Source organism: Pezoporus flaviventris, unplaced genomic scaffold (assembly GCF_033815535.1).
Source record: "Pezoporus flaviventris isolate CSIRO_AGI_PZ_B2104156 unplaced genomic scaffold, CSIRO_AGI_Pfla_v1 ptg000041l, whole genome shotgun sequence".
NCBI classification, from domain to species: domain Eukaryota; kingdom Metazoa; phylum Chordata; class Aves; order Psittaciformes; family Psittacidae; genus Pezoporus; species Pezoporus flaviventris.
In genome coordinates, this window is record NW_026892589.1 from 3,844,851 (window position 1) to 3,870,001 (window position 25,151).

General features: G+C 38.6%; 1 protein-coding gene across 8 annotated transcripts in view; it reads right to left on the reverse strand.

Annotated features, from left to right (window-relative positions):
• The window catches only part of CIT (citron rho-interacting serine/threonine kinase), a 73,325-nt gene that overhangs the window by 43,911 nt on the left and 4,263 nt on the right, over window positions 1–25,151 (reverse strand). For all 8 annotated transcript variants that reach the window (XM_061465830.1, XM_061465826.1, XM_061465828.1 and 5 more), the window contains exons 5-13: window positions 24,314–24,415; window positions 24,006–24,148; window positions 22,948–23,041; window positions 21,382–21,585; window positions 19,868–20,021; window positions 12,321–12,501; window positions 4,576–4,681; window positions 3,560–3,703; window positions 2,124–2,243 (exon numbers count right to left, since the gene is read on the reverse strand). In XM_061465830.1, coding sequence (XP_061321814.1) covers window positions 2,124–2,243; window positions 3,560–3,703; window positions 4,576–4,681; window positions 12,321–12,501; window positions 19,868–20,021; window positions 21,382–21,585; window positions 22,948–23,041; window positions 24,006–24,148; window positions 24,314–24,415 — 1,248 coding nt within the window. The remainder of the gene's footprint in view (window positions 1–2,123; window positions 2,244–3,559; window positions 3,704–4,575; window positions 4,682–12,320; window positions 12,502–19,867; window positions 20,022–21,381; window positions 21,586–22,947; window positions 23,042–24,005; window positions 24,149–24,313; window positions 24,416–25,151) is intronic.

Below are 25,151 nucleotides of genomic sequence, written 5' to 3' on the forward strand. Positions count from 1 at the left end.
GAAATCATAATTTGTCAAGACTTCCTAAAATACACATCTTTTATGTCAGCAAACACTTGACCAAAGAATTATAGGTATGACTACAGTTGCCACTGTAATGAGTGAAAATGAGTGTTTGGGAAGGGAGGAGAATTGAGAGGGAGAAAAGAAGGAAGAAGAGGAGATATTTAGTAATATTTCAGGGGGTTTTGTTTCTACACATTTGCAAGACTATCTTTGAATAAATCCCAGGCTCAGGTCAGAGGAACAGGCAACATCACTCAAGGTGACAGAAAAATACCTCTTGCATATGCATTGAGCATAGTTCAAAATCTATCAGGATGAATTTAAGTGCATATTAATGGACAGGCAAAGCTCAGGGCATACACCTGAAATCACATCAGGGTAGCTACATACAAATGGGTAGGCCTTTCGAAAGATAGAGATTCTGGTTTGTTGCAAGTTCATCCATTCATATAGGTCTTCATCAAGTAACTACCGGATAAAAGGTTTAGTTAAAAATAAATCAAACCTGAACCAAACGGAAAATGAACACACACCCCCAAACAAAACAGACAAACAAAAAAACACAAAAAAAGCCCACAAACCACAAAAAAAGCCCACAAACCCACCACATTTTTCTATTCAAGTACCTGGGGTTAAGTTGAACCTACAGTCTTGCCCTACAAATACCAAATGCCTCATTATTGGGTTTTGAAGGTTGGTTTGCTGTTAATTTTACTCATTCTCTCCCAAGCTTTATGTTTTTAACAGTAATACTCTAATGGACTCTTCCATCTCACCTTCCAGTTCCCTTTGACTTCAGAAAAATGATTTAAGTCTTTCATGGTTAAGATCCACCTCCTGGTATGAGTCAGCAAAAACATTATCTGCCTATTTTGTTGTGGTATTCTTGCACGTGAGTTTCAGGTGGCTCAGAAGACCACCCCAGGTATGAAAATGCAGATTCATTCATTGACCTAAACAGCATTTTCACCTCATTGTAAATCTTCACAAGCCAAATTAAGAAATTCTGGGCCAGAATATTTGATTGAAAACTACTTGCATTATTTTCCCTCTGTTCCATGTGTCTGCACTGCTTAAGAATCTATTGATATTTATCTTCACCAAAAATGCTCCACATTTCAATATTTAAAGTAACTTCACTACCAAAGCACCAGAACACAGAGTAATGAGCTTTAGATACCTCGTATTACATAAAACAACCATTCAGGAGAATGCTGTAGAAGTCTATGGAGGCCTACTACATCCAGAGAGTTGTTTTTTTCATTTCATTACTTTTTACATAAGAGCTGCTCATGTCTGGAGAATTATTGCCAAGGTTTCTAGCTTTTCTTGTCTCAAACACTATGAAATTAGTCAGTTAATGTTTGTAAAGTGCTTTGAAGATGAAAAACAACAGATAATTGCAAAGAACGGTTTGAATGCCATAGCAAATTTCAATTTCTTTTTCTCAATACAATATGTTGCTAGTAATTCATAAAACTGAATGGGTTCTGTCTTATAGACAGGATTTTACATCCTAAAATGTCCTCATTTGTCACCATATTTTCATTTAATTGCAACATTGTTTTTTTCTTATGAACAATTGCCTACATTAGTGAATTTTCAACATTCTTCTGGTGGTAAAAACTTATGAACATCTACTTTGCAAATAGATTAAATTAGGCACCACACATTTTGAAAGGCTATTACAGCATTTTGAATGGCCAGCTAAGGAAGAAGAACAAAAAAACACACAAAATTAAGGATTGCCCAGCTCTCCCCAAGGTGAAGATTCAGTAACTTGTAAAATTTGTATAGCTTGAACATTTAAAATGGATAGGTCATTTTCAATGCAGCATATTACTAAAGCGTGGCAGCCTTCTCCTCAGCTGGTTTTATAGACAAAGTACTTTCAGGATGAGAAAAACTTGAAGTTTGGAGTTTCTGCTTACTTGCAATAGGCACAAAAGCGTGTATTTTGTTCCTCCTCATTTTGTTTAAGAAACCATGTGAAAACACACAGACTGGGAATCATCACAGCCTACCAACATAAAACGTAATCCTGGCAACAGAGCTACAATATGCCAAGAATGCCTATCTGTAGATAGCCACCCTGCTCCCCGCAGAAGCAGGTATACCTGTTCCTTGATCTCTTGCAGTTTTCGGCTTTGCTCTCTGATATCATGAAGTAGCTGCAGTGCCTTATCATCTTCCTGAGACACTTCCATCCGTGCCTGCTCCAGGCTTCGCTTTAAGCTCTGCAGAAAGCAAAATGTTCAATACATAGCCTTTGTTTTTTCAGATGGCTGTAGAATAAAGATCTTTAGCTATACAAATGCCTCCTTGACTGCAGGGAGACACCAAAAAAAAAAAATCAAGGCCACAGTGATGGAACCCTAAAGAAATCCATGGCCAGTGCTACTTCTGCAGCCCATTTACTACAAATGCTGCTTACTACACTTCAATCTTAGTTCAAATCTCTACTTCCTCACATCAGGTTTAGAGACAAAAAAAACCAAAACAAACAAAAACCAAAAGGCATCCATTCTTGACAACATTTATCTACATTTTATCTAGCACTATTAATTCACAACCTAGATACAGTCCTTCAACTTCATGTTACTACCATTTTCCTTGTTGCTGTTAAGTGAATTAAATCCTTTAACCATTGTTAAAATTCCATCAAGAACAGAAGAGCTGCTTCTGTAACTCACCACATTTACTACCTGTGTATTTTTGACAGAGCAGTGGTCCTTCTATCAGCTGTGTGTTACTCTTCAACAGAAAGATACAAACTGAATTCTATTTCTTTACCTAGTAGCATTTGGAAGATCACTCAGTCCCTTTTAAGATCTGCTTCCCAAGAAATCAACCCATCAGAAACGCTTTTCAGTTCTCAGAAACAAGAGTATTATCTGGACTTTTGTTCTTTGTACAAGAGAGGAAGCAGAATGTTATATCCAACCCAAAACACATTGACTATTAACTAGAATGAAAATATCCTCACTGGAATCTTGCCAGGACAAGTAGGCAGACATTCCAACTCCCATGAAAAATGCCAAACGATCTTTGAGGACATGGTTTTACAGCCTCATTTTTATATTCATCCCGAACAATAGCACCTGTCCTAGCATCAGCCCTGACATTGTGCTGAGAAACTGCATCAGTCTGAACTCAGAATACCACAGACGGAGGCAACACCACTAATCCTCTTATTTGTCCTTGATTTCTGGCACTGATTAGGCCCCATCCTCTTCTGGCTAAGAAACCTGCAAGAATTCAAACCCAAGCATGTTCTAGCACAGCCAGTTAGACAAACATCACAAACAGTTTCAGCAAGACCAGGACAGTAGTTATTCCTCTATGTTCTAAGCACATGACCACGAAGCAAAGTTTGAATACAAGTATCAAACAAGCTTCTGCAAACAAATTCAGGGCTCCATGTTCAACAGATATCCTCTCACATATCATCTGCTCTCCATCAAGTACCCCACTGAAACCATGAGGGATGAGAAAGGCAAAGACCACCAGATTTCAGGCCTTCAGAGCTGAAAGGACTGGTGTAAGGGCTCACACTGCATTCTGTGATATAGGTGGCCAGGTCCTGCTCCAGGAGGGATCGCTGGGTCTCAGAGGCTTTCAGTTCCACCTCCTTTTGGCTAAGTACAGCCTCCACCTCTGACACTCTCCGGTGCAACCGCGTCATTTCCTGCTCCATCTGCAATAAATATCAAGAGGTTACAAAGGGGGCTTCAAAAGCTTTGTTAGCTGCTACTTTCAGAGCTCTGTTTGTAAGGAATTTGTCTCCAAGAGACTGCTAGCTATGCTTCTCCAAATGGCGTTTAAATTCCAATACCATTGTCTCTGCTCCAGGAATGCACAGTTCTTCTTAAGGACAAGTAGTAAGTCTAAGTCACCCCATTCATTCAAGCTGCTTGTTCATATTCAGTCGTTCTTCGAACCCCAGTTAGCAAAGAAGACACAATCATTTTTCACCTGACTTGCAGAGATGGGTCACTTTAACCTTATCCCAAATCCATGCTGGACCAGAAGATGGTTTCCCCCCATCTCCTTGTCAGGAGTAAATGGTCAAATCCAGAACAGAGCAGGGAGAAATGCAAACAAACTCTCATAAAAGTCTCTTACAAGCAGTAAGTTTTAAAAGACTCCACTGGGTTCCCTTTATTGGAGTACAGCAACTGTTATAAGATGTTCACCATAACCAGTGACGTGACAAACAGTTATGTAAGTAGAAGCTGATGAGTTAGGAAGAGAACCTCAGAACAGTACTGCTGTAATTGTGCGTATGACGAAGAGGCACGGCCTGCAGGAAGAAGCAGTCGTCTGTGTCACGCTGAGAAAAGGACAGTTTAAAATCCAGAGCCACTTCTCGTTAAGATAAAAGTATCTAGAGCAACAGCATGGCCTAAATTCATTTCCCTTTGTACTGGACAGGAAGCCACCTCACTGAAGGAAAAGCACTTTGCCCACCACGAGTCTGGATGATCAGCAGCATCTGACAGATCCCTGGACATACAGTGGTTGCAGATTCCTGGAGCAATGGAGATGGCCAATCGCATAAATAAATACCTTGTAACACTTGTCCTGGACGTCTTGGAGTTCTTTGCTCTTGAGAAGAAGTTTGTTTTCCATGGAGCTGACCTTGGCTGGAGAATCCACACTTGAAAAAACAGATCTAAAAGAGCAAAGCCAAACAGCACGTGAATACAGGTAAAAGCTACAGAAATCTGCATTTATGCAGCCTTGGTAAAGCCATTGGGTACTTTCTTATACCAGGATAAAAGAAAGGTGCAGCAATCACAGTCTAACAGCCATCAATACAGATCAAACATACCATAAAACCTGACAACAGTATTTCGTATAATCACAGAATGATTTGGGTTAGAAAGGACCTTAAGATCATCTAGTTTCAACCCCCCTGTCACGGGCAGGGGCATCTTCCACTAGACCATGTCGCTCAAGGCTGTGTCCAACCTGGCCTTGAACACTGCCAGGGATGGAGCATTTACCACATCTTTGGGCAACTTGTGCAGTGCAGTGTCTCACCACTCTCACAGTAATGAACTTCCTCCTTACATCTAACCTGAACTTCCCCTGTTTATTAGATAATCCATGTGTACTTCTAGTTACAACATTAATATTTCCTAGCAGTGACTTTTACATCAAAGTGCAAAACAATAGATCACAGCAACAATTTTGCATAACTTGCAGCGATTTATAACTGCAACAAAAACAAAGCATAAAGTCAATGTAACCATTTGGAAAGATATCAAATTTACAGAGAATTGCTTTCGACTTTGTACTTTATTTTTAAACGAGTTTTAAAATCATCATCAAAGTACAAAAGACCTAAAAAACTTTAACTTGTCGTAATCTGCACCACAGGAAGAATTTAATATCCTTAGTTACCTTCTGGGAATCAAAATTGAAACTTTCCTAACCCAATTCATGCAATCCCTACGAACCCAATCAATACCAATATGATTAGTCACACTGCAGAATATCAGAGTTCCACTTACAAGTAATTTTTTTCCAAGAGACACAACTGTACTGTTCAAAACAATCTGACTCCAGAAACCTGGGGGAAATATTTACATGTTCTTAGGCTTTCTAATTGAGACTCAACAGTTAAGAAGTTTACCATTACTGTTAGTCTAAATTCACTCTAGGAAAGGATAGGCAGCCACTCAGCGTTTTGGAGCATACTTTTAGTGCTTTGCAGTCTTAAATCTGTAATTTGCAACCAAAAAAATTAAGTACACACATCAAAACATAATTAAAAAAAAAATATATCACATTCTCCCTCGCATAAAATGATTCAAATGAGAAACTTAAGCAGTTAATGATGTGATGGAACCAGTGTTAACTGATAGATGAAAATGCAGAAGTAGAATGAAGGTGCTAATAAAAGATCATACAGTCTACCCACACATTGCTTTCTGCTTCTCCTGGCCACAGTTTGGTATGCAGCCAGTTATCCCCATGGAGAGAAATGAGCTTTGAGCAGCTCTCTGCATATAGCCATACACCCACACACAGCAGCACAGTCTCTCTTAACACTAAGGAAAAGTTTGATTCCATCACCACCATTTTCTGAGAAAAATCTACTCTTTAATTCAAAGGGAGAAGCAGGGTAGTCACAAAAGAGAAAGACACCTGGGGTTTTATGAAAATGCTGCAGCAACCTAGCTATATCAAAGTAGATCTTCAGTACTGACACTTTAGGCAGTCATTAGGAAACACTGGTTTGATATTAGCAAACAAACCTAGCAAAACCCACCAATTCTGCCTTAAAAGGTCAGATCTTAATATTCCTTCAGACATCTGAGATGGAAAAACTTAGAAGAAAGAATCCTACACGTTAACTAGACAGGTATGATTAGGACTTAATAAAAAACAAACCATAGAATTCCAGCCTGGTTTGGACTGGAAGGGACCTTAAAGCTCATCCAGTTCCAACCCCCTGCCACGGGCAGGGACACCTTCCACTAGACTAGATTGCTCGAAGTCCCGTCCAACCTGGCCTTGAAAATGCGAATGCTTTTGTAAAGCATTCCTTTAGTCCTGGTCCAATCAATCTGATCCATCAAATTATCATATTTTAAAATCAATTTATAAAGCGTGTCTATACTCCTACAGAGAAAAGGCAGCCATCTGAGAAAGATGCATATTAAATCCTATAACAGCTGGGTGTACAAACAAGGCTAAAAATGAAGAGTTGAGAAAAAGCAGTCTAAAAATACAAATTAAAGCTCACATTAACTAAAAAAGACACTAAGGAATCTGCTTTAAAATGTTAATCAAATATATGTAAATAGCTGCAATGTACTGAGACGAGTCTGAAAATCTTCTTATAATTAAAATTTAGCTTCACAGGGCTGAACTGCCCCGGCTAAAACTACATTTTTGGCTTTTTTACTTAAAGTTTCAACATTAGCCATCACCATTTTACTGTTATTCTTTTACAAATCTGAGGCATTACCTAAACAAAGTACAGCTAGTCCTCACAGACCTGCTTTTATTTGCTGTCTCTATTTCCCCTCCCTAAAGGAGCTAATTTTATTTCTTATTTTTGCTTATTTACTTTATTTGCTATTAGGAGTCAGAGCCTAATGGTATTCCAGGCACCATTTTCCATTTCAAACATTTCTCTTAGCAAGCCAACTTAAAGCATCCATAAGCACTGCACCACGGGAAGTAACAGGAGAGATTCGGGCAAGAAGCTCTCTCTGCAGAGACCCAGTTGTCCAGCCCAGAGCAATGGGATGGAACAGAGCACGGGAGACTCGCAGTGACCCAACTTAGTTTCATGAGCCGACTGTAGAGGGAGCTGCTCCTCATGGTTGGCGTCAGTTTTGGAAGGAAAGAACACTGCAAACTAGAACTCTAATCTTCTTCCTCACCCCTAGCCAAAGGGAGGAAGGAATTCCTTAAAAATACGTGTCCTGGTGACATGGCAATTTTCCTGCCATGGAAAAAGCACATTTTATCCCCGAGTGAAGCTGATTTCAGTTAGCACTGGACACACAGTTTTTAAGAAATGTCCTTTTGCAGCAATTCTTTCCTGCGTACAAATTCTATTAGAACAACTTCAAGAACATCCATACAACCTTCAGAGTATCAGAAAGGGGGCAGACAGAGGAAATCAAGAGAAATGGAATACTGACTAATCTAATAAGCCTTGTCATGGTGATACAAGCTCTCAACACAGCATGACAAGGTGGAAAATACCCACATTGCTGGGGCACTTATGTTCTTCCTCAGTCAGGAATCATCTCGGAAATTAAACACATGCAATCCAACATCAAAAGCCACGATGCAAAGCTATCATTCGGGTTGGTAACCCCTCAGAATATTTCATTTAATTAACTGCTACATCTGGATCAATTCTTAGCACAACAGAGCAGTTTCTGCTGTTTCCTCTCAAGTGTGAAGAAAAGATTAACAAAAGGTAACCGGCATACATCAACAAGAAAATTGCAAGAAAAGACTGAAAAGCCCCAAAGTCTATAGTCCCAAGTGCTGATAGCACTACCTGTGCCAATTTAGTTTCAAAAGATGCACTGCCTGCACAGCTAAAACCAACCAAGCTGACAGCTGCCCATCTAGTGATTGCACAGCCAGATCTCAACCAGCAGAACTATCAGAAATGGTGCTAGTTCAGTAAAAGCTCCACCAGTCTGTGGCTGAGATGAAGAAAGTGGAAGTACAGCAAAAGCTCTAAGCTGATTCTGATGTATCAAACTCACACCCCTCTCTTGTGCATCATACCTTCCTTTGTCCTTTTATGCCACTCTCACAAACCCCCAACTCACCTGTGCTTCTTCCTTCTCACAACGCTTGACACCATCTGTCCTAATCCTGGCCCCCCACACAACATGCCTATAATCTCATCCCCCAGCCCTCATGCTCTATTCTTTTTAGCATTATACTCATCTGTACCTTCCACCCCCTCGTAAATGCTTGCTCAGGCCTAAAAAAAAACCCAACGAAAACCAAACAGTGATAGCATCAATCTGTGAATAGAGCTAGCTGAAGCAAGGTATATTTTTGATATGCTCACCCTGTGCTTCCTCTTTAATCTATCTTTGGTGAAAGAGTTTACCAGAACCAGACAAACTGTTGGAAGAAATCAGTAGTCCTTCTTTTTGGAAGAATGGCCCATTTTAAACCATAGAACTTTGCAGAAAAGGTTTGGACCATCTACCATAGCCTCACAGACCACAGTTCAAGAATTACTAGGATTATATTTATTATATTCTGATAGATTATTTCCAAAAATACAGCTCTATATCAGCAACTGAGGTTAGGTACTAGCCCCACTGTCAGCCTTGCCTGGGAATCTATGTCTAGGTTCTGGTTTAGCAAGCATTTTGTATTAACCTAAGGTTTGCATCATAAGTAGTCAGACCACTTTAGCTCCCTGCTCCAGTCAGAGGCAGGCAAAAATTGACATCATAAACCACTTTTTATCTTGGTATTTATTTTTAATTAGGCATTTTGGTGTGTTTTATTAGGTATTGATTTTTATGAAGTATCCTAGTTTAGTTTATTAGGTATTTACTTTTATTAGATGTTTTGGTATGGATTGGCTGGATTTCATTTTGGATGCCTGGATTTCTAATGTGTTTCTCTTATGCCTTAAGGGCTTCTAAGAGTCACCAGCAAAGGACAAGAAGAATTGTCTTTCACCACTTGATGCATATTTCTGGCATCTAAGGGTTTCTGTCACTTGTGCTCAGCACTGGAGATCAGCCATGGTTAGGGACAAGAAGTGAAGTGGGGCTGGCTTTTAATGGAATTAAACTCTCAGTTGCCTGTTATCTTGTCACAGTCCCACACTCACAGCCAAACCAGCAGCCAGATTTGCAGTCAGATAGGCAGTTCTCCCCCATATCAAGAATTTAGAGGCCATGATAGAAGAAGAAGTTAGCTGCTCCTTTTCTGCAGCTTGATCCCAGTTCTTAGAATCACATAGGTGATTAACAAACACTTGGCTAGTACAGGAACCTATGACATAAGCAATGCCCTTGATTTCTCCTGACTGCTTCCTACCACACATTATTGTCGTGCCTTTTGCTCTTTTGTTCAATCTTATGTTTGTTACATGGTCACAAATTCTTCCATAAACTCATGGTATGGGGCAACATATAGAACAATTTCATTCAGTGGACCCTTCTAAACTACACACTGACTACATGATTTCTGGCAACAGGTCAAAGTGATTTCAGTGAACCCTTCTAACCCGAAGTGGTTAGGAGGAAGAGGAGACTGGAAAAGAGAATGTCTTTTATCCTTCTGTCCACTTTTTTTAACTGCCATTTTTCTGCAGTATTTGAAACTCCAAGCTCAGCTACAGCTTCTTACTGTCCAGTGAACAAAGGCAAGAGGATAACTCTAAACTTCATAGCTGGACAGCCCTTACATTAAAAGCAATGAAAGTTTAAAGGACCTTGTTAATGGCACTCTGCAGTTGCCCGGCCTGACTAGGAGCAGCACTAGAGGCATTAGAGCTATCGTGCTGCAGACACAGGAAAAAGGATCTGCAGCACATAGCAAAAGTGTTAGACTTCTAGAGGAAAGATTTTAAGAAGAAAAATTCTGGACTGATAAACTATGACTTAGGACCTTCCAGAGAAGACATCCCAAGATTTGCAACAGATAAGCCTACCCCTCATGTCCAGTTCTCTTTCCCATCCAGAATTTGATATTCAAACTAGTGTGGACAGAAACAGTACTTTATTTCCTCAGGCAAAACATACAACACACAACATATTATAAGTAAAAAGTGAGCTTTATGACCCAGTGTTGCAGTGATATTGAGAAGAAACTAATCGCCACATTATTTAAATACAGATATTTTTGAGTCTCCATACACTCTTTGATATATTTAAATCACCTTCATAGAAGAAAATGCAAGTATTTACTGGGAAAAAAAAAAAATAAAAAAATCAAAGTGTATTTATCAACCTCTTATTCAAAAAAAAAGAAAGAAAAAAAGAAAGAAAAAAAAGAAACTGAGATGCACTTCTATTAAAATTTATTCTGGGGAAAATGAAGTACACGATGTCTTTCTGTTCCAGCTCAGGAGAAAACAGGCCACACCAAGCAGAGATTTTACTTCAGTCAGAATTTCTCCAGAGCACATTAATCTCTATTCGGTTGCTGTACCTCTTCTCATCGATTACCAGAATTCAAATGTAACTTCAATAGTCATTTTCAGTACAAGCTCCACAAAGAAAGCACATTAATCCACCTGCTATATCTGCATTACTTTTCAGCCTTCAGCCTCCAGCACAGTTATACCACTGATCCTGGGACTTTACCTCACCTCTTCCTCAGTTCTAGTCCTGGGACCAATTACATACACATTTCTACCATACAGATATGGTCACTGTTGAGCCTCTTCTTACTGTTACGTGAATGGTCATGTAGGTTTGATAGATGGATTGCAGTTCCCAAGCAGAAAACGTAATGCCGTAAGTTATTTCACTTCTAAATCAATGGATTTTTAACCCCAGGATCTACAAATATAACATTCCATTTTCCTAATTCTGCTGACAATATTAGTTCATTTCAATATTAGATAATAGTTCGATAATTAGATAAGTAAAAGAATACTTTGGAGGGGGTTTATTTCCTCTCCCTTTCTTCCTCTTTTGTCATCAAAGCAACTCTGCTGAAGAGAGACAGTCAAAGATTCCCTTTTTATTATTGGCATAACCAGCACATAACCTTGATTCATAGTGTGGGCAAGATCAAAGGTGTCAACAGTATCACCAGATTTGGTTACACACTTACCGCAGAGCAACTATCACAACCAATATGACAAAAACACGAAAACTTGATTAAGGCAGATTGACAACGAAGTCCCTGAAGGGAACTGATGAGCAGCAGTGAACGATGGTTGACACAAAAACACAGCACCTTGGAGTGCATTGAGTCACTAACCCAGCTAAAGCCATTGCATTCCTGAGAGACCTCACGATACTAAGGGAAGGACTTCCTAACTTAACCTACTGCACTAATACTTTTTCAATAGCTCTGTCATCAGAAACTAACCACCCACCACACCAAATGGTTTATACCACTATTTATAATATTCTTTTTCCTCCGACTGCATTCTCTCAGAAAGCATGTATTCTTTCAATTGAAGCCCACTTTTTCTAGATCTTTACCTCCCTCCACAGACACATACCCTGCATACTCCATCTAAATCTCCACTGTCTTAACACAAAATACAGCAACGTCCAGTTTTCATATTTAACTTGACCCAACAGCACACAGTCAGCTGCCATGAAGATCCTTCTCTTCTTCACTGACCCATCACTGCACATTCCCAGATTAGCAGAGCTCCATTTCTGTGGATCACTGATTCAGCCTTACACATCCCCAGCACTTGGTGCCCACTCTCTGACCCAATAAAATAACACACACCCCCTTTTCCATCTCTGAACTCCTCAGTATTCTCATTCTTTCAGGGATCTGTAATATCAGAAATGCAATCACCTACTGCTCCCTGGTTAACAGCAATAACTGACTGAAAGTATTTGAACAACAATTTTAACAGTAACTGGTTTAGAATCAATCTTTCCATTCCATTCCCTCCCCCTCATCCCAGAAATAATCACAAAACAGTAGGACAGGCACAAGCCACAGTAGCAACAGATCCAGGCAAATCTGGCAGCTTCCTAAAGCAGAGTACAGGCCAGTTAAAACAGCTTTTCCTCACACACACCATCCTCACTGTAACAAACCTTCACATTTTTTCAAACAGTCCTAAGCAATCTACCTAAGCAATAATTCCTACTTACTCTGATTTGAGGATCCCTAATGCCTTGATGAATGAAAACCCCACAAACGGCAGATCTTCACCCGAGAAACCTGCTGGGTTCAACTGGCGCGTAGAGGATAAAACCCGCGAATTCTTCTCTGGTTCATCAAAATTTGAGGTGTCATCATCAGACTTGAGAGTAGGAACGAAGGGGGGAGGAGCTGGTGAAAAAAAAGCAAGAAGAAAAGACAAAATTCAGCTACAGTTCACTCTGCAACAGTCCCACTCATTCAGTGCTTGCAATGGCACTGCAGCTCCTGCTTTTAATCTTGCTAACACAAGCAGACTGAGCTGCTGCTCTCCAATGTATTACAGCAACAAGAGATTAACCCTTAAGCTACCAAGATGGCTACCACTCTGCAGGCAGAATGTCACCCCCACCGATTAAACTGGGGTTTAGGATGGGGATTTGAGATTGTTGGGTTTGGGGTGGGTTTCTTTCAGGTTAGGTTTTGGTTTTTTAAACACATACATGGAATCAAATCAAAGCATCAGGCTAAGAAAATCAGTTCTGTGATACAGCTGAAAGTAATTCCATTCTGATTCATCTAGAAAGCATCTCCAACCTATGCAATTAGTGACACTACATGAGAACGTAGCCTGATCCTTTGCTAGTCAGCTAAGGGATACCTTTAACCTTTAATACTACCAAGAATCCTCCCAGCATAAGCTTCTAATGAACAGCAAAATGGTCTTTCTCCTGGACAATTCTAAGAAACTACAGCTACCAGAAATTAATTGGTCTTTAGGAAGGGAAGAAATAACAGTGAGATTTTATTTCTCTATAGAGCTTGCTAAAGATCTGGAACTCTTGTCAGGACACCACTGCAGTCTGGCTCCGATACAATCAGCTCTGAAGAGGGGTATAAATAGCAGGAATCACAATGTATTTCTTACTACAATTTCTAAATCGGTACCATTTAACTTGTTAAGCAGTTGTTTCATTTCAGCTGATTTTCTCGTGTTTGCTTCAGTTTAATTAACCAGCAGAACAAAAGAACAAGTTCTTCTCAAAGATGTGCAGCACCCAAGCTACCTGCTGGCTCGGTTATGTGTGTGAAAGGAATGAATGCAAAAACCTGCTGTGCAATTCCTGCCTCATTAAATCACGTTTTCTAAAAGGGTTGGTTTGGGGTTTTTTTAAGTTATTTCATCACTTGGGTCCTCTCTCACTGCAAATCTACTAATCTCTTCTTTGCTCTATAAAGGAGACAGCTCTTCAGTCAGCAACTAGAACATAGCCCATTGTCACAAGCTGATGGAAGTGTAGTGTGCTAAAACCGTTACCATGGCTCCAGTATAGATCTCCTGTAGCTGAAGGGCTGATGAGAATTGAAGAACCGGGAACAAACATTACAACCCCTGCAGTGCAGGCTCCCTGCTCCTCACTCTCTGCGTGCTCGGAGTTTAACCCTACCTGCCTGCAGTCGTGACAGATGCTGAGGCTTATCTGACTGACAGGGCAGAATGAGTCAGGGCTGGAGCTTGCTGGCTCCCTCTAGGTTGCCAAAGCCTTTCCCAGCCCGCTTTTTAACTCTTCGTTCTCTAAACAAATGCATGTTTCAACTACCCATCAAACCAGCATTAACAGCCAAAAAAAAAAAGGAATCTGTCTGTATAAACTGGTAAATCACAAGTGCACATGCAGGCTTTGTAAGCAGCTCCCCAAGGAGCCATTCTGACGTGGCTCCAAAGCAAGGAAGTGAGAAGAAATTCCATGAAGCAGATAGGATGCTGCTCACGTACAGCAGTTCCAAGTACATTAGAATCAGATAAATGGGGAAAATACGCAAATTAAATAGGTTCTGGAGTAAGCAGTTTTACTGACTGGCTCCAGAACATTTCCATTTTGTTTCAATAGCATTAATTTATTAATTACTTCTGGTTTATTGGTTATAATATAAATTTAGATCCAATATAAAGCTGACATTTCTGTACTGTAAACATGATTTTGGAACACAGATTGTTTATTAGTGTCTGTGGGGTTTTTTTTAAATTCACTTAATGTCAGGATAGCATCCAGCCACTCTTCTATACGCTCTTCATGATTAACCCCAGAGAAGCAGCAGAAACCAGTCTGGAAGTATATCATCTTCAACGTAAATATAAACCCAAGTTATAGTTAATTCATAGCAGAGGAGAAGAAGTTCAGGAATTATTTTTTAGTTTAGGAACTCTGCTGAAAGAATTTTGCCCATCCTCTTGGAGGAAGAGGTTGCTGGGAGGGGTTACCATTGGCTTTGAAGACTGTCTATGAAGATACTGTCTGTGAAGTGAAGTAATAGAGAAAACAGCAAAACCTCTTCACTTTGTCTGGGGAAGTCTAGAATCTTTCTTAAAGAGGTAGCGAAGCCCAAATTAACTGCCTTCTTAGAATGGTCTAACATCAGGTTATATACTGCTCAGAGCCTGACAGATAACTTCATCTTTGAAAGACAGATCTAGTGCCTTACTTCTCACCAGAAATTAGCTAAGATGATCTTAAAAGTCATCTCCAAGTCCTTTCAATGAAAAATACGTTCCCCTTACCAACAGCAAGAATTCCTAGTCAAACCATATGCATAAAAGAAAATATAACTTAAATATGCCTAAGAGCAGCATGCACATAAAAAGAGGAAGGGCATTCAATAGGGGAACAGTGGATGCAGAAAGATAAAACTGAATCAGAGACAGAGCAAATCTTTGGGGCTGGTAGGAAACTAGTTTACAAAGCACAATGTTTAACACCACAATTTCTTCTAATGTTCAATAAGCTATGTGAACAGTGGAGAAATTGTGAATACTGGATTGAAAAATACTGAAAAACCATTTGCCCTCGAGTTTGCGTTCACTGTAAATCCATGACTAACAGTCCAAAACCTCTGCAACTTTGCAGCATAACCTTGTTACAACAGTTGTACCAAGAAACAGTAACAACTAAAAAGAAAATTTCTAAAAAGCAGTCATTCAACAGAAATACCTCTAGATGTTAAGTAGTTCCGAACTGCCAACAGCAACTGAGAATGAGAACTTCTTTAGAAGTTTTAGGACCCTGGAAAAAGACTCACTTAGGAGTAAGAGGGAACATCTTTAAGGAAAAAGAGCTAGATCCACTCTGGGGTTTTTCAATTATTTGGTAGCTTCTTTATATTCCTTTATTCCTACAACTAAGGAGTCCTTTGTCTGATGTCCAAAATATCTACAGAATAAACAGAGTAGTCTTGTAAAAAAATAGCTAAAACAGAGAAGTAATTGTGTTTTCAAACACGGGTGACATGATATCTAGTTAAATTATTATTTCTTGCTTAAAATCAGAGAACTGTCAACTATAGTATTTTCAGATCAAGATGCAGATTGGTGAATGCAAATACACTGACATGCTTACCAGTTGCTTCTTCAAAGGGAAGAATCCTTTAGTAGAGGTCAAGACAAGCCTCTAAATGTTAAAACCCTGAACTAAATGCTAAAACCATGCCATCCCATCTGACATGGTGAAAAATCTGCACGTTTTTCAGACTCACCCCCTCCCAAAGAGGAGGCAAAACTATTACTCAAAAAGACAGTAAATCTGATGCTTTTATTCATACAAACTGGTTGGGTATAAAGACTTCTTGTTTCCGATGTTACAAACAAACATACATGTTCTATTTACCATCTAAAGTATCTTGTAGAGAACGGCATGTTTTAAAAAAGCCCATTGCTTGCCTAGATACCTCCCCACTTGTAGAAGGATGTAACCCTCTTCCATCTGTTCCAAAGAATGACTTTCAGAGGAAAAGGGGGTGTTGTAGGTTGCTAAGTTTAAGAGAAAAAAGCAAGCAGCAAACTCCAGCACACATGCACTGCAGTTCTGGAACTGGTTTATCATTAGGATTAGAGAAAATGTCTGTATGGAAAGAAGCTGCTTTTTGGTTTTGAGGGTATGTATTTATGAGTAGTTCAAGGAACATTGCCTTAATCAGGTCTCTCCACCCTTTCAAAATATTTTCATGCAAATTCAGAAGAGATACTGCATTTCCCCAGGGACACTGAAAGACTGAAATAGGAAACTGAAAGGAAATACACAACGTTTCTTAAGAACAAAAATGTGTCTTTCCTTGATCTGCAAGGTGATCTATATGTGCCTTCTGAGGAAAGCATCCATGCAGTAGGTTAGGCATTACCCTTTCACAGGCTTTAAAAGGCCTATGTGAGTAATGTGTTATGGAAGAAATGGAAAATAAAAAGTAATTCAAGGATGTTTTCTCTAAGACCACTCAAAATAAAAAAAAAAAAAATAAAAAAAAGGCATTATACTGGTTGTAACCAATATATATAATATTATCTTAACATCTTTACTGTTCTGTCAAGACGATGATCCAGCATATACATAAAAGCGATCTTCAAGCTGGCATGAAAGTGATTTCCACTTATAGAAACAAGTCAACACATTTTCTTTTAAATGAAACATCACAGTGTTTAATCATGAATGACAACTCTGGGTTCCTGAGGATAAGGAAGAATCCCGAACTTACAAGCAATGAGATTTGTGTTCCTACCTGTTTAATAGCAGAACATATACCCTGAAAAATCAGTCTTCAACACTTTCTCAAGTTCTTTTGTTTGCACAAGACATTCATTCTTTTTTTTTTCTCATATATACAGTTTCCTCATGCAAGTCCAAATATGCTATTCCATTTTCAAGACCTCTTGGACTGCAGTTACAAAACAGTTCTTAAAATGAAAGATTCTTTTTGCTATACGTATATACTGCTTAGATGACAATAAAAGTCCTCTGACCACCTCTCAGCAGGCAGATTTTTTGTTCCAAATTAAACAGCTGATGGAATTCATGGATTTTAAATAACAAAAGGTGATTAACAAAGTACCCAAATTATATACAATGCAACCTTTTTGCTCATAACTCAAGTACGTCATTCCCTCATTCTCTACCTCCAGCTTTAGATACTTGGCAAGTACTCAAATAGTTCTGTTATCAACTTTCCAGTTAAAATGCTGATCATGCAGCTGAAACACAGACATAAATATGTTTATTCTAGGTAGATAAATTCCTTTCCATTGTCAGAAAATTCTGTCAAGTAAATCAACACAACCTTTCCAAAGTTTTTTTTCTTTTTTTGAGGGAGGTGGTGGTGTCTGGTTTGGTTTTTTTAGAAGCTTTAGAAGTCATTGAATAGCAAAAAAACAACAAATGCAGAGAGAAGAATCTATAAATAAGTTTCAGTACAATACTCCGAGGTAGGGGAAGATTAGCTGTTGACACAGATTCAGTTAAACTTGACCTTATGTTTAGTGGTTGGTTCCTATTTCTGTAATTGAAGAGCTGCCTCTACAGATACATGCTACTTCAACCAAGGATGTTGGGAGCTTTTTTAGAGGCAGCTATCTTTTGGGAAGGGGGCTACTGAAAAGTCAAGTGTTTCATAGGTTACCATAACAACAAAATGTAACACTGAAAAGCCTCTTAATGACACATTCTTAACCAAAATCGCTGCATTAAGAACTGTTATCCTGGAGCTCCCAGCATGACAATTTGAATACCTGCAAGGCAAGGGTACCAATTTTTTCCCTACCTTTCTCAGCCTGTAATAGAAATAACATCATTACTTTTATAGACCAAAGGAAAGTCTGATTGTGCTGACACAGAATTTATTTAGCAATCACAGAATCATTTAGGTCAGAAAAGAACTTTCAGATCCCCAAGTCCATGCCATACTCAAAACTTTGACCAGGTTAACTTCAGAGAGTGAGACTCTTTAATGTAAATCCAAATCCTGTGACCTTTGCCAGCAATCACAAGTTTCCTTATCTTCTTAGGTGGCCACTGCTCCAGTTAAACACCACTATCAACAGAGGTCAAGATAAGAAAGAGGCCTTTAGCTTTTAGAAAGCCTGGGTCAAACCCAACAAGGGTTTTGAACAGGATGACAGTGACAGCGCTCTGAATAAACCAGCAAATGTGGAACCACTGCAGAGAGCAAAGCAATAGGTGATACATTGAATCTGCTACTAAGAGCTAGAAGACTGCTGTGTTTTGTGCTAGATACAGTGGGGTTTTATGAAGTATGACACATAACAACGAAGTCAGGGGTCAAAACTGCATGAATCTTCACAGTAGGTCCGGATATTACTGGGAATGATGCAATCCACTGATCAGCTCTAGACAGAAAGGGGATTTTTAAATCCCAAATGATTTCTTTCAACATTGTCATGACATCAGAGCTGCCAGCCAGCTTGTCCATCAGTATCACTGTTGCCACATGAAATGGCAAAACACCCCATTAACTTATGCAGTTGTGTGAATACTGGACAGACAATTGCCAAGGAAATACCACAGCTCATGCTCACATGCTACTTTTTTTTTCCCCAGGTCTGAGATAATATGATACAAATGCCAAGCAAAAGTTTCAGAAATGGAAACTGGTGGCTCAGGCAGGGCTCTGGGGAAAGAAGGCAGAAAGAGCTGAAGTCTGGGAAATGTATGATAAAATGATAGAAAAGACTCAAGCCTCAATGCCTCTCAAAGGGCACAAACAATGAAATTTAACAGAAGAGCAGCTCCACAAGTTCAAAATTAATGAATCAAGAGAAAAGTGAGTAAATATTCTGTGGAGCCGACAGCTGAAGTGCTGAGATAGTCATCAAAAGTAGAAGCATTGGCTTAGCAATTTATCATGAAAATGGAGCAAAGTCATTGCTCTTACAGCATACTGGCTAAAGAATATAATACAGACATGTTGCCTGCCCAGATAATCTTACAGTCCAAATAATCTCAAATACTATCCAGCACAACTCAGGTTCTCATACATAGATCATTGACAATCTGTGGAAGATTTCCTTTTGCCATGATGCTGGTGCCTCAGTATTTCCAAATACTGAATTCCAGTGCTTCCACAGTGTTAGAAACAATTTTCTGCAGAGAAAATTATCTGCTTCAGTGGTTTTATTCTATTCCTAGTGGAATGAATGGATTTTTGTCAATAAAAATGAGTCATCTATTTGCCAAATTAAGCTTGAGAAAAAATTCCAGTGTCCCTATGACCACTGACATATCACCACCTATAGGAGCTAACACCCAACAAAACACATAAAGCAAAAAACAACTCAAATGAAGTTAAACCACAAGCAACAAAAGAGAGAAAGCTGAAGATTCAACAAAAAATAATGAGATTAAGCCAAAGTTAAGCAAACTGAGGTGGAAAAGGCCTGAAAGAACATACTGATGCATTTTAATCCAAGGAAGGACATGGAAAGGACCATTTTGAATTTCTAGTCTAATGCCTGCAGTAATATGGCAATTGCATTCAGAAATTCATATGGATGTGCATTAAACTTCATCTTACCCTGCAATTTTCACCTGAGAGATAACATATCCTATCCAGGAACCAAAATGAATTGTTTTGTTAAAAACACCTGCTCCAGGACATAGCCCTGTTTCATTATGAATAAGAATTCAGATCAAGCACACCTAAATATTCACATTGTACAAACATTCACGTTACCCAAAGCAACAGGAATTGTTTATAAATGCAGTGTTATTCTACTTACAGTTACGGATGTTGTTCCAGTCAATTTTATTAAAAAATGGATGGCAGCAGAGTCCCTCATAGCCCAGCCTTTCCTTCTGCCCGCAGAGCAGGCTCTGGATCAGATCAAGAAATCCACTACTAACTTTCACATCCTCTGGGAACTTCAGAAATCTCTGCAAAAAAAGAAAGAAAAGGGTTTCTGCTCAGTAGGAAAACAGTCCCACAACAGTAAAATTAAATTTCATTATTCTATGCCAGACAGACTGGATAAATATTTATAGCATACAAATTAAAGTATTGGGTATTTTTTTCCAGTTAGGCTTTTATATGTATTTATTGCAGCAAAGATAACACAGGAACAACTATTTCTAATCAGATAAATGGCAGTCCCAGGTCACCATCTTATGCTGAAAATGGCCAAGGCATACACAAATGGAAGAGGAAAACAAGACACTTTCCCAGAAAATTCTCCCAAACTTCAAAGGATTAGTGTCTTAGGCTTTTCTGAACCAGGGATGATGTCTTTGCGTTCACCCCTGGAACTGTTCAGGAGCAGGCTAGACAGGGCTTGGAGCAACCTGATCTACTGTAAGTTGTCCCTGCCCACAGCAGGGGGCTGGAACTGGATGAGCTTTAGGATCCTTTCCAATCTAAACCAGGCTGGGATTCTATGATTCTACTTGCCAGATCTCAATAGATTCTTCTTTTATGATTTTTTCTAGTCACTTTTTGAACACATATAAATATTCAGCAATTGCAAACTTACAGCAAAGAGCTCCTCAGCATAAGAATGTGCTATATGAAGTTTCCTTTTTTGTTTGTAGCATAGTTATTGCTGCCTACTTTCATTTGATGCCCCTAATTCCCATATTAGAAGAGATCATAGGCAACCACTCTTTGTTGACTTCCTTCAAGCTACACATGATTTTTTATTTCCTTTTTCTACCCTACTACCTCCTACCATTCTATGTGCTGCCTTTTGGACTGTTACTAAGAACTAAACTAACATTTGCATAGATTATAAAATCAAGATACTGTTCTTGAGCCCTTCACTGGGTACAGTTGGGATACTTTTCCATTCATATACATTCATTTAAACTTAACTTAAACTAAATTTCATATGATGTTTTAATCATGCAGACAGTCAATATCCTCAAGTCTTTCTGCAGCTCTTCATAGCCTCTTTACTATCCTGAAACACTTCATAAGATTAGAAACTTTCTGAATACACAATTAATCCTTCTGATCCCTTTTCCAAACTATTTTGCACATGTTGCAATTATAGCTGCCTAAGAGGACAGCTAAAACTTTGCAATTCATGACACCTGTTACCAAAAATCATTTGATATACAATACAGAGACATATAAAAACAATATAAAGCGCATACACTGAATATTCTATGAACTTGACAAAGAAAGAGACATCCGTAAGCTTCTTATCTCAACTGTAAAGTCTTTACTACAGCCACAAAGTAAAACCACAGTCTTTACTACAGCCTTTTTACTCAAGAGCATGGAAAGAGTTTTCTCTACCTGGAAGTTCATGATGTTATTGAAGGTTTTTGCTGAAGTCCCTTCAGTGAAGGGAGATCTCCCATAAATCATTTCATATGCAATGACTCCCAGGGACCACCAGTCGCATTCCAGACCGTAGGAAGCTTTGCCATCCCCATTCAACCCTGTTAGCATTTCTGGTGCCATGTAGTCAGGTGTGCCAACAGGTAGCTTGGCATTTACCTAGATGCAAAGATATACCAAGTGAACTTATAGCACTGTCTGTGCATTGTGATCTTCATAATAAACCAAATCTTTTTTATTTGCTTTTTTCAAATGAGACACAATTTTCAGGTCTCTAAGTGAATTTTATGTAAGTAAATTTAAGCAAGGCTGTTAAGCAAAAAAGTGCAAGGTTAAGGAAACTGCTGGTAAACAAACAGAAAGCAAGCTATTTGATAGAAAAAGAGTCAGATTATCAGAGCTAACTGTTACTAGCAAGTACAAACAGCTAAAGGAGAAAAACAGCATTCTAAAAAGCACAGGATTACTAAACTAATGTATTAAGCAGTATACACACTCTAGCACTACTGCTACAACTAGTATAAACAGGGACATCAGAGCTGAAATATCAAAAATAGTCAAATTTAATATAAATATTCCCTGCCCTCATTGCATTCTGTGGCATGTCTACCTTTTACCTTGTATTCATTATCAGCAAAGTACTAGTATTCAAATTTCTGGAGTGCTTAGAAAAAAATAATTCAGGAGCCAAAACTGCAGTCATTTTTGCAGTTCATTGAGTGATATGAAAAACTGAAATAAAGAAGCAGGCAGACTAACACAAAAACCTCAAGATAACTGAAATGATAATGTGAAGAAAAAAATGAAAAGAAAAAGACTATGCAAAGAAGTACTGAAAAGGCAAAGAAAACAGGGAAAACAAAATATTAAGAGTTGCAATACTAAGAAAATGCTACCAAAAAAAAGTTGTAAACCAAGACAGGAATGTGGTGTAGAACTTCATGTTCTCGCTTAGATTTTAATTTCAAATCATCACTTGAATTTGTATGCAGTTACCTAAATTTACAAGCAACTTATAAAAAACCTCAACGGATTCACAGCTTTGAATAGAGTGCTTTCTGGTGAGCAAAGCCCGGAACGTTGAAATGTGACTCATTTCAATCAAGAGCTCCTGAGTCTTCAAAACTGTTCCACCTTAGTTACAACAACAAGGGTTCAGTCCAATCATGAACAATTATAAATCCATGTCCTCCTTTAAACACAGCACTGAACACTTGTAAGGATCCCTAGAAGTATGATTCTGTAATGCAGTGCAGCACGATGAGAAAGTAGAGCTGTCTTCACAAGTAAGTGTATTAAAATGTTAGGAAGCAGATACAGATCTACTGAGAGCTCCAAAAGATACTTGAGTTCATGTTTGAAAAAACATTAATGAATGGAAATATATCATTATGAACAGACTCCATATTGGACAAGAAAGGCAGAAGAACCTGGTATAATCAAGGAACAGATAAAATGTTAGTTTTCCTTTTTTGACTGGACTAACCAACCCATAAGCAAAGCTTCCAACCACATTATTACCATTTTGTTTGCTGTCATTTTGGCAGCTGACCCAAAGTCCACCAGTTTAATGTGTCCTGTTCGGTCAATAAGAACATTCTCTGGTTTGATATCTCTGTAAGCAAGAAGAAAGCAATCAGTACCTTTCCATACCATTCCCAGCTGTCATATCTAGATAACAGGATAACCCTATTCAGCTGCACTCAGCCATGTGCTCAGTTGCATAAAACCTTAACAAGTGGGAGTCTTATTTCCAACTGTTGTTCTGTTTCCAAGCAAATATGAAAGTAGTAAAGTTCCCACTTATTGCACAGAAAGTTGATAATTATTGATAGACAATGGAAAGAGAAAGTGGTTTTGCACCCTGATTACATTGTAACTGAGTTACAGTGACGTATTATGCAGCTTTAATCCCAAATTTCCTCACAACTTACTCTACACGTCTTTCATATCCAGGCAGCTACATTGCATTAGAAGGTCACAGCCTATGCTCTAAGTGCAGCATAAATACTTCGTAACATAAATACTTCACAACATTTCCAAAGCTTCAGAATGGAATAAATTTATTAAACATTAGTAAAATGTAAAAATACATAGAGTAACAGCCTGCAAGCCTTGAGATGATCTTTAGAAAACTCTGTGACATTTAACTGCTCCAAGATCCTTTACTGCCCTGCTCACCAATCACACACCAGAAGTTTTAACAGTGACACTAATTTCCCAAAAATATTTGCTGCTAAAATATTGGTGCAACAATCTCTGGAAAAGATTTTAATTTTTTATAGTGCGATATTAAGACTTCTTTCTCCTAAGCCTCCCAAAAATATGTGTAACAAACCTTTCTTGATGTTAGTTTGAACTTTACATCAAAGTTAATGCCTTTAGCTACAATTATAGTTGGAGTATGATTAATTTTCTAATTTTCCCTTCTGATAGAGCATATGAAACACTGACCTGAAAGAGGACAGAATATATATATAAAAAGAAAAAAACAGCTAAGAACGCATCATTCCATAACACTGTTTTATGGAATGATATTGATCACATATTATGCACAATGCAAAGAAATCTTTACCTACCGGTGTACATAACCCATCTGATGGACACTGTGAATGGCTAAAACCAACTCTGCAAGATAAAACTGCACCATACTCTCATCTAGTTGGTCCTCATATCGGTTTAAGAGTGACAGCAAGTCCCCTCCAGGCTGATACTCCATAACCTACATAAAATTTTAAAGATACAGTTCATATACAGAAAAGATATTCTATTCAACTTCTCCATATTACATTGGACACATATCATACAGTGGCATGTAATGTGGGAAAACTTACAGAACAGTAGAGGTGTTTATCACAGAAGAAAAGAAACAAAGACTAGGCATTACCAAGTAGAGATTCTTCTTGTCTTGAAATGCATATTGTAACTGTGGAATCCATGGGCTGGTGCTCTGAGATAATATACTGCGTTCTTCTTCAAAAAAAGACATCTATGAGAAAAGGAAGTTATAACAGTTAGAACATGATGAAAATGAGTTAGAATACATTAGAATCCAATTGTTTCAGAAAGACTTGAGTCTGTGCCAAAGGCACACATAAAAAAAAAAAAAATCGCACTGAAATTATTAAATGCTTTTCCCTTGCAACGTGCACCTTTAAAAGGTAATTTTACTCCTGTGCTTTCTGTTCTCCTTCCAACTTCTGTTGTCTAGCTTGCTTTCAACTGAGTAGTTCTGCAACAAAGGCCAGCTTCCCTTTCAAACTGGTGAAGCATACCAGTCTGGGATGCAACTGGTTGACCTCATCTGGCCTGGCCCTAATAAAAAAAAAAACTGATCTCAAAACAATCAGACAAGAATAAACTAGAGCAATTATGGGAGATTAGAGAAATTAGCATTTCACAGCTAACTCAGCAATAAATTCATTGTAAAGTATTAAAATACAAGGCTTCCTTGAAATCATCCTCTAGGAGCTATTTAATTATTCACATGCACAGCCAGAACAAGAAATTAATTTTATTACCAGAGATGCTGCACATTCATTTAGATCAACATTCCCTATTTCACTCACCCACACTCAACAAGACTGAGCAAGTCTCATACTGAGGGTAGTATCATACTTTGCTTCCTGTCAGCCTATGCCATAGCAAGAGCGATTTTAGTTTATCTTAATTTCTGAAGGCCGCAAACAAGGCTATGGAATCTCAGGAGCAATCTAACTCCATCA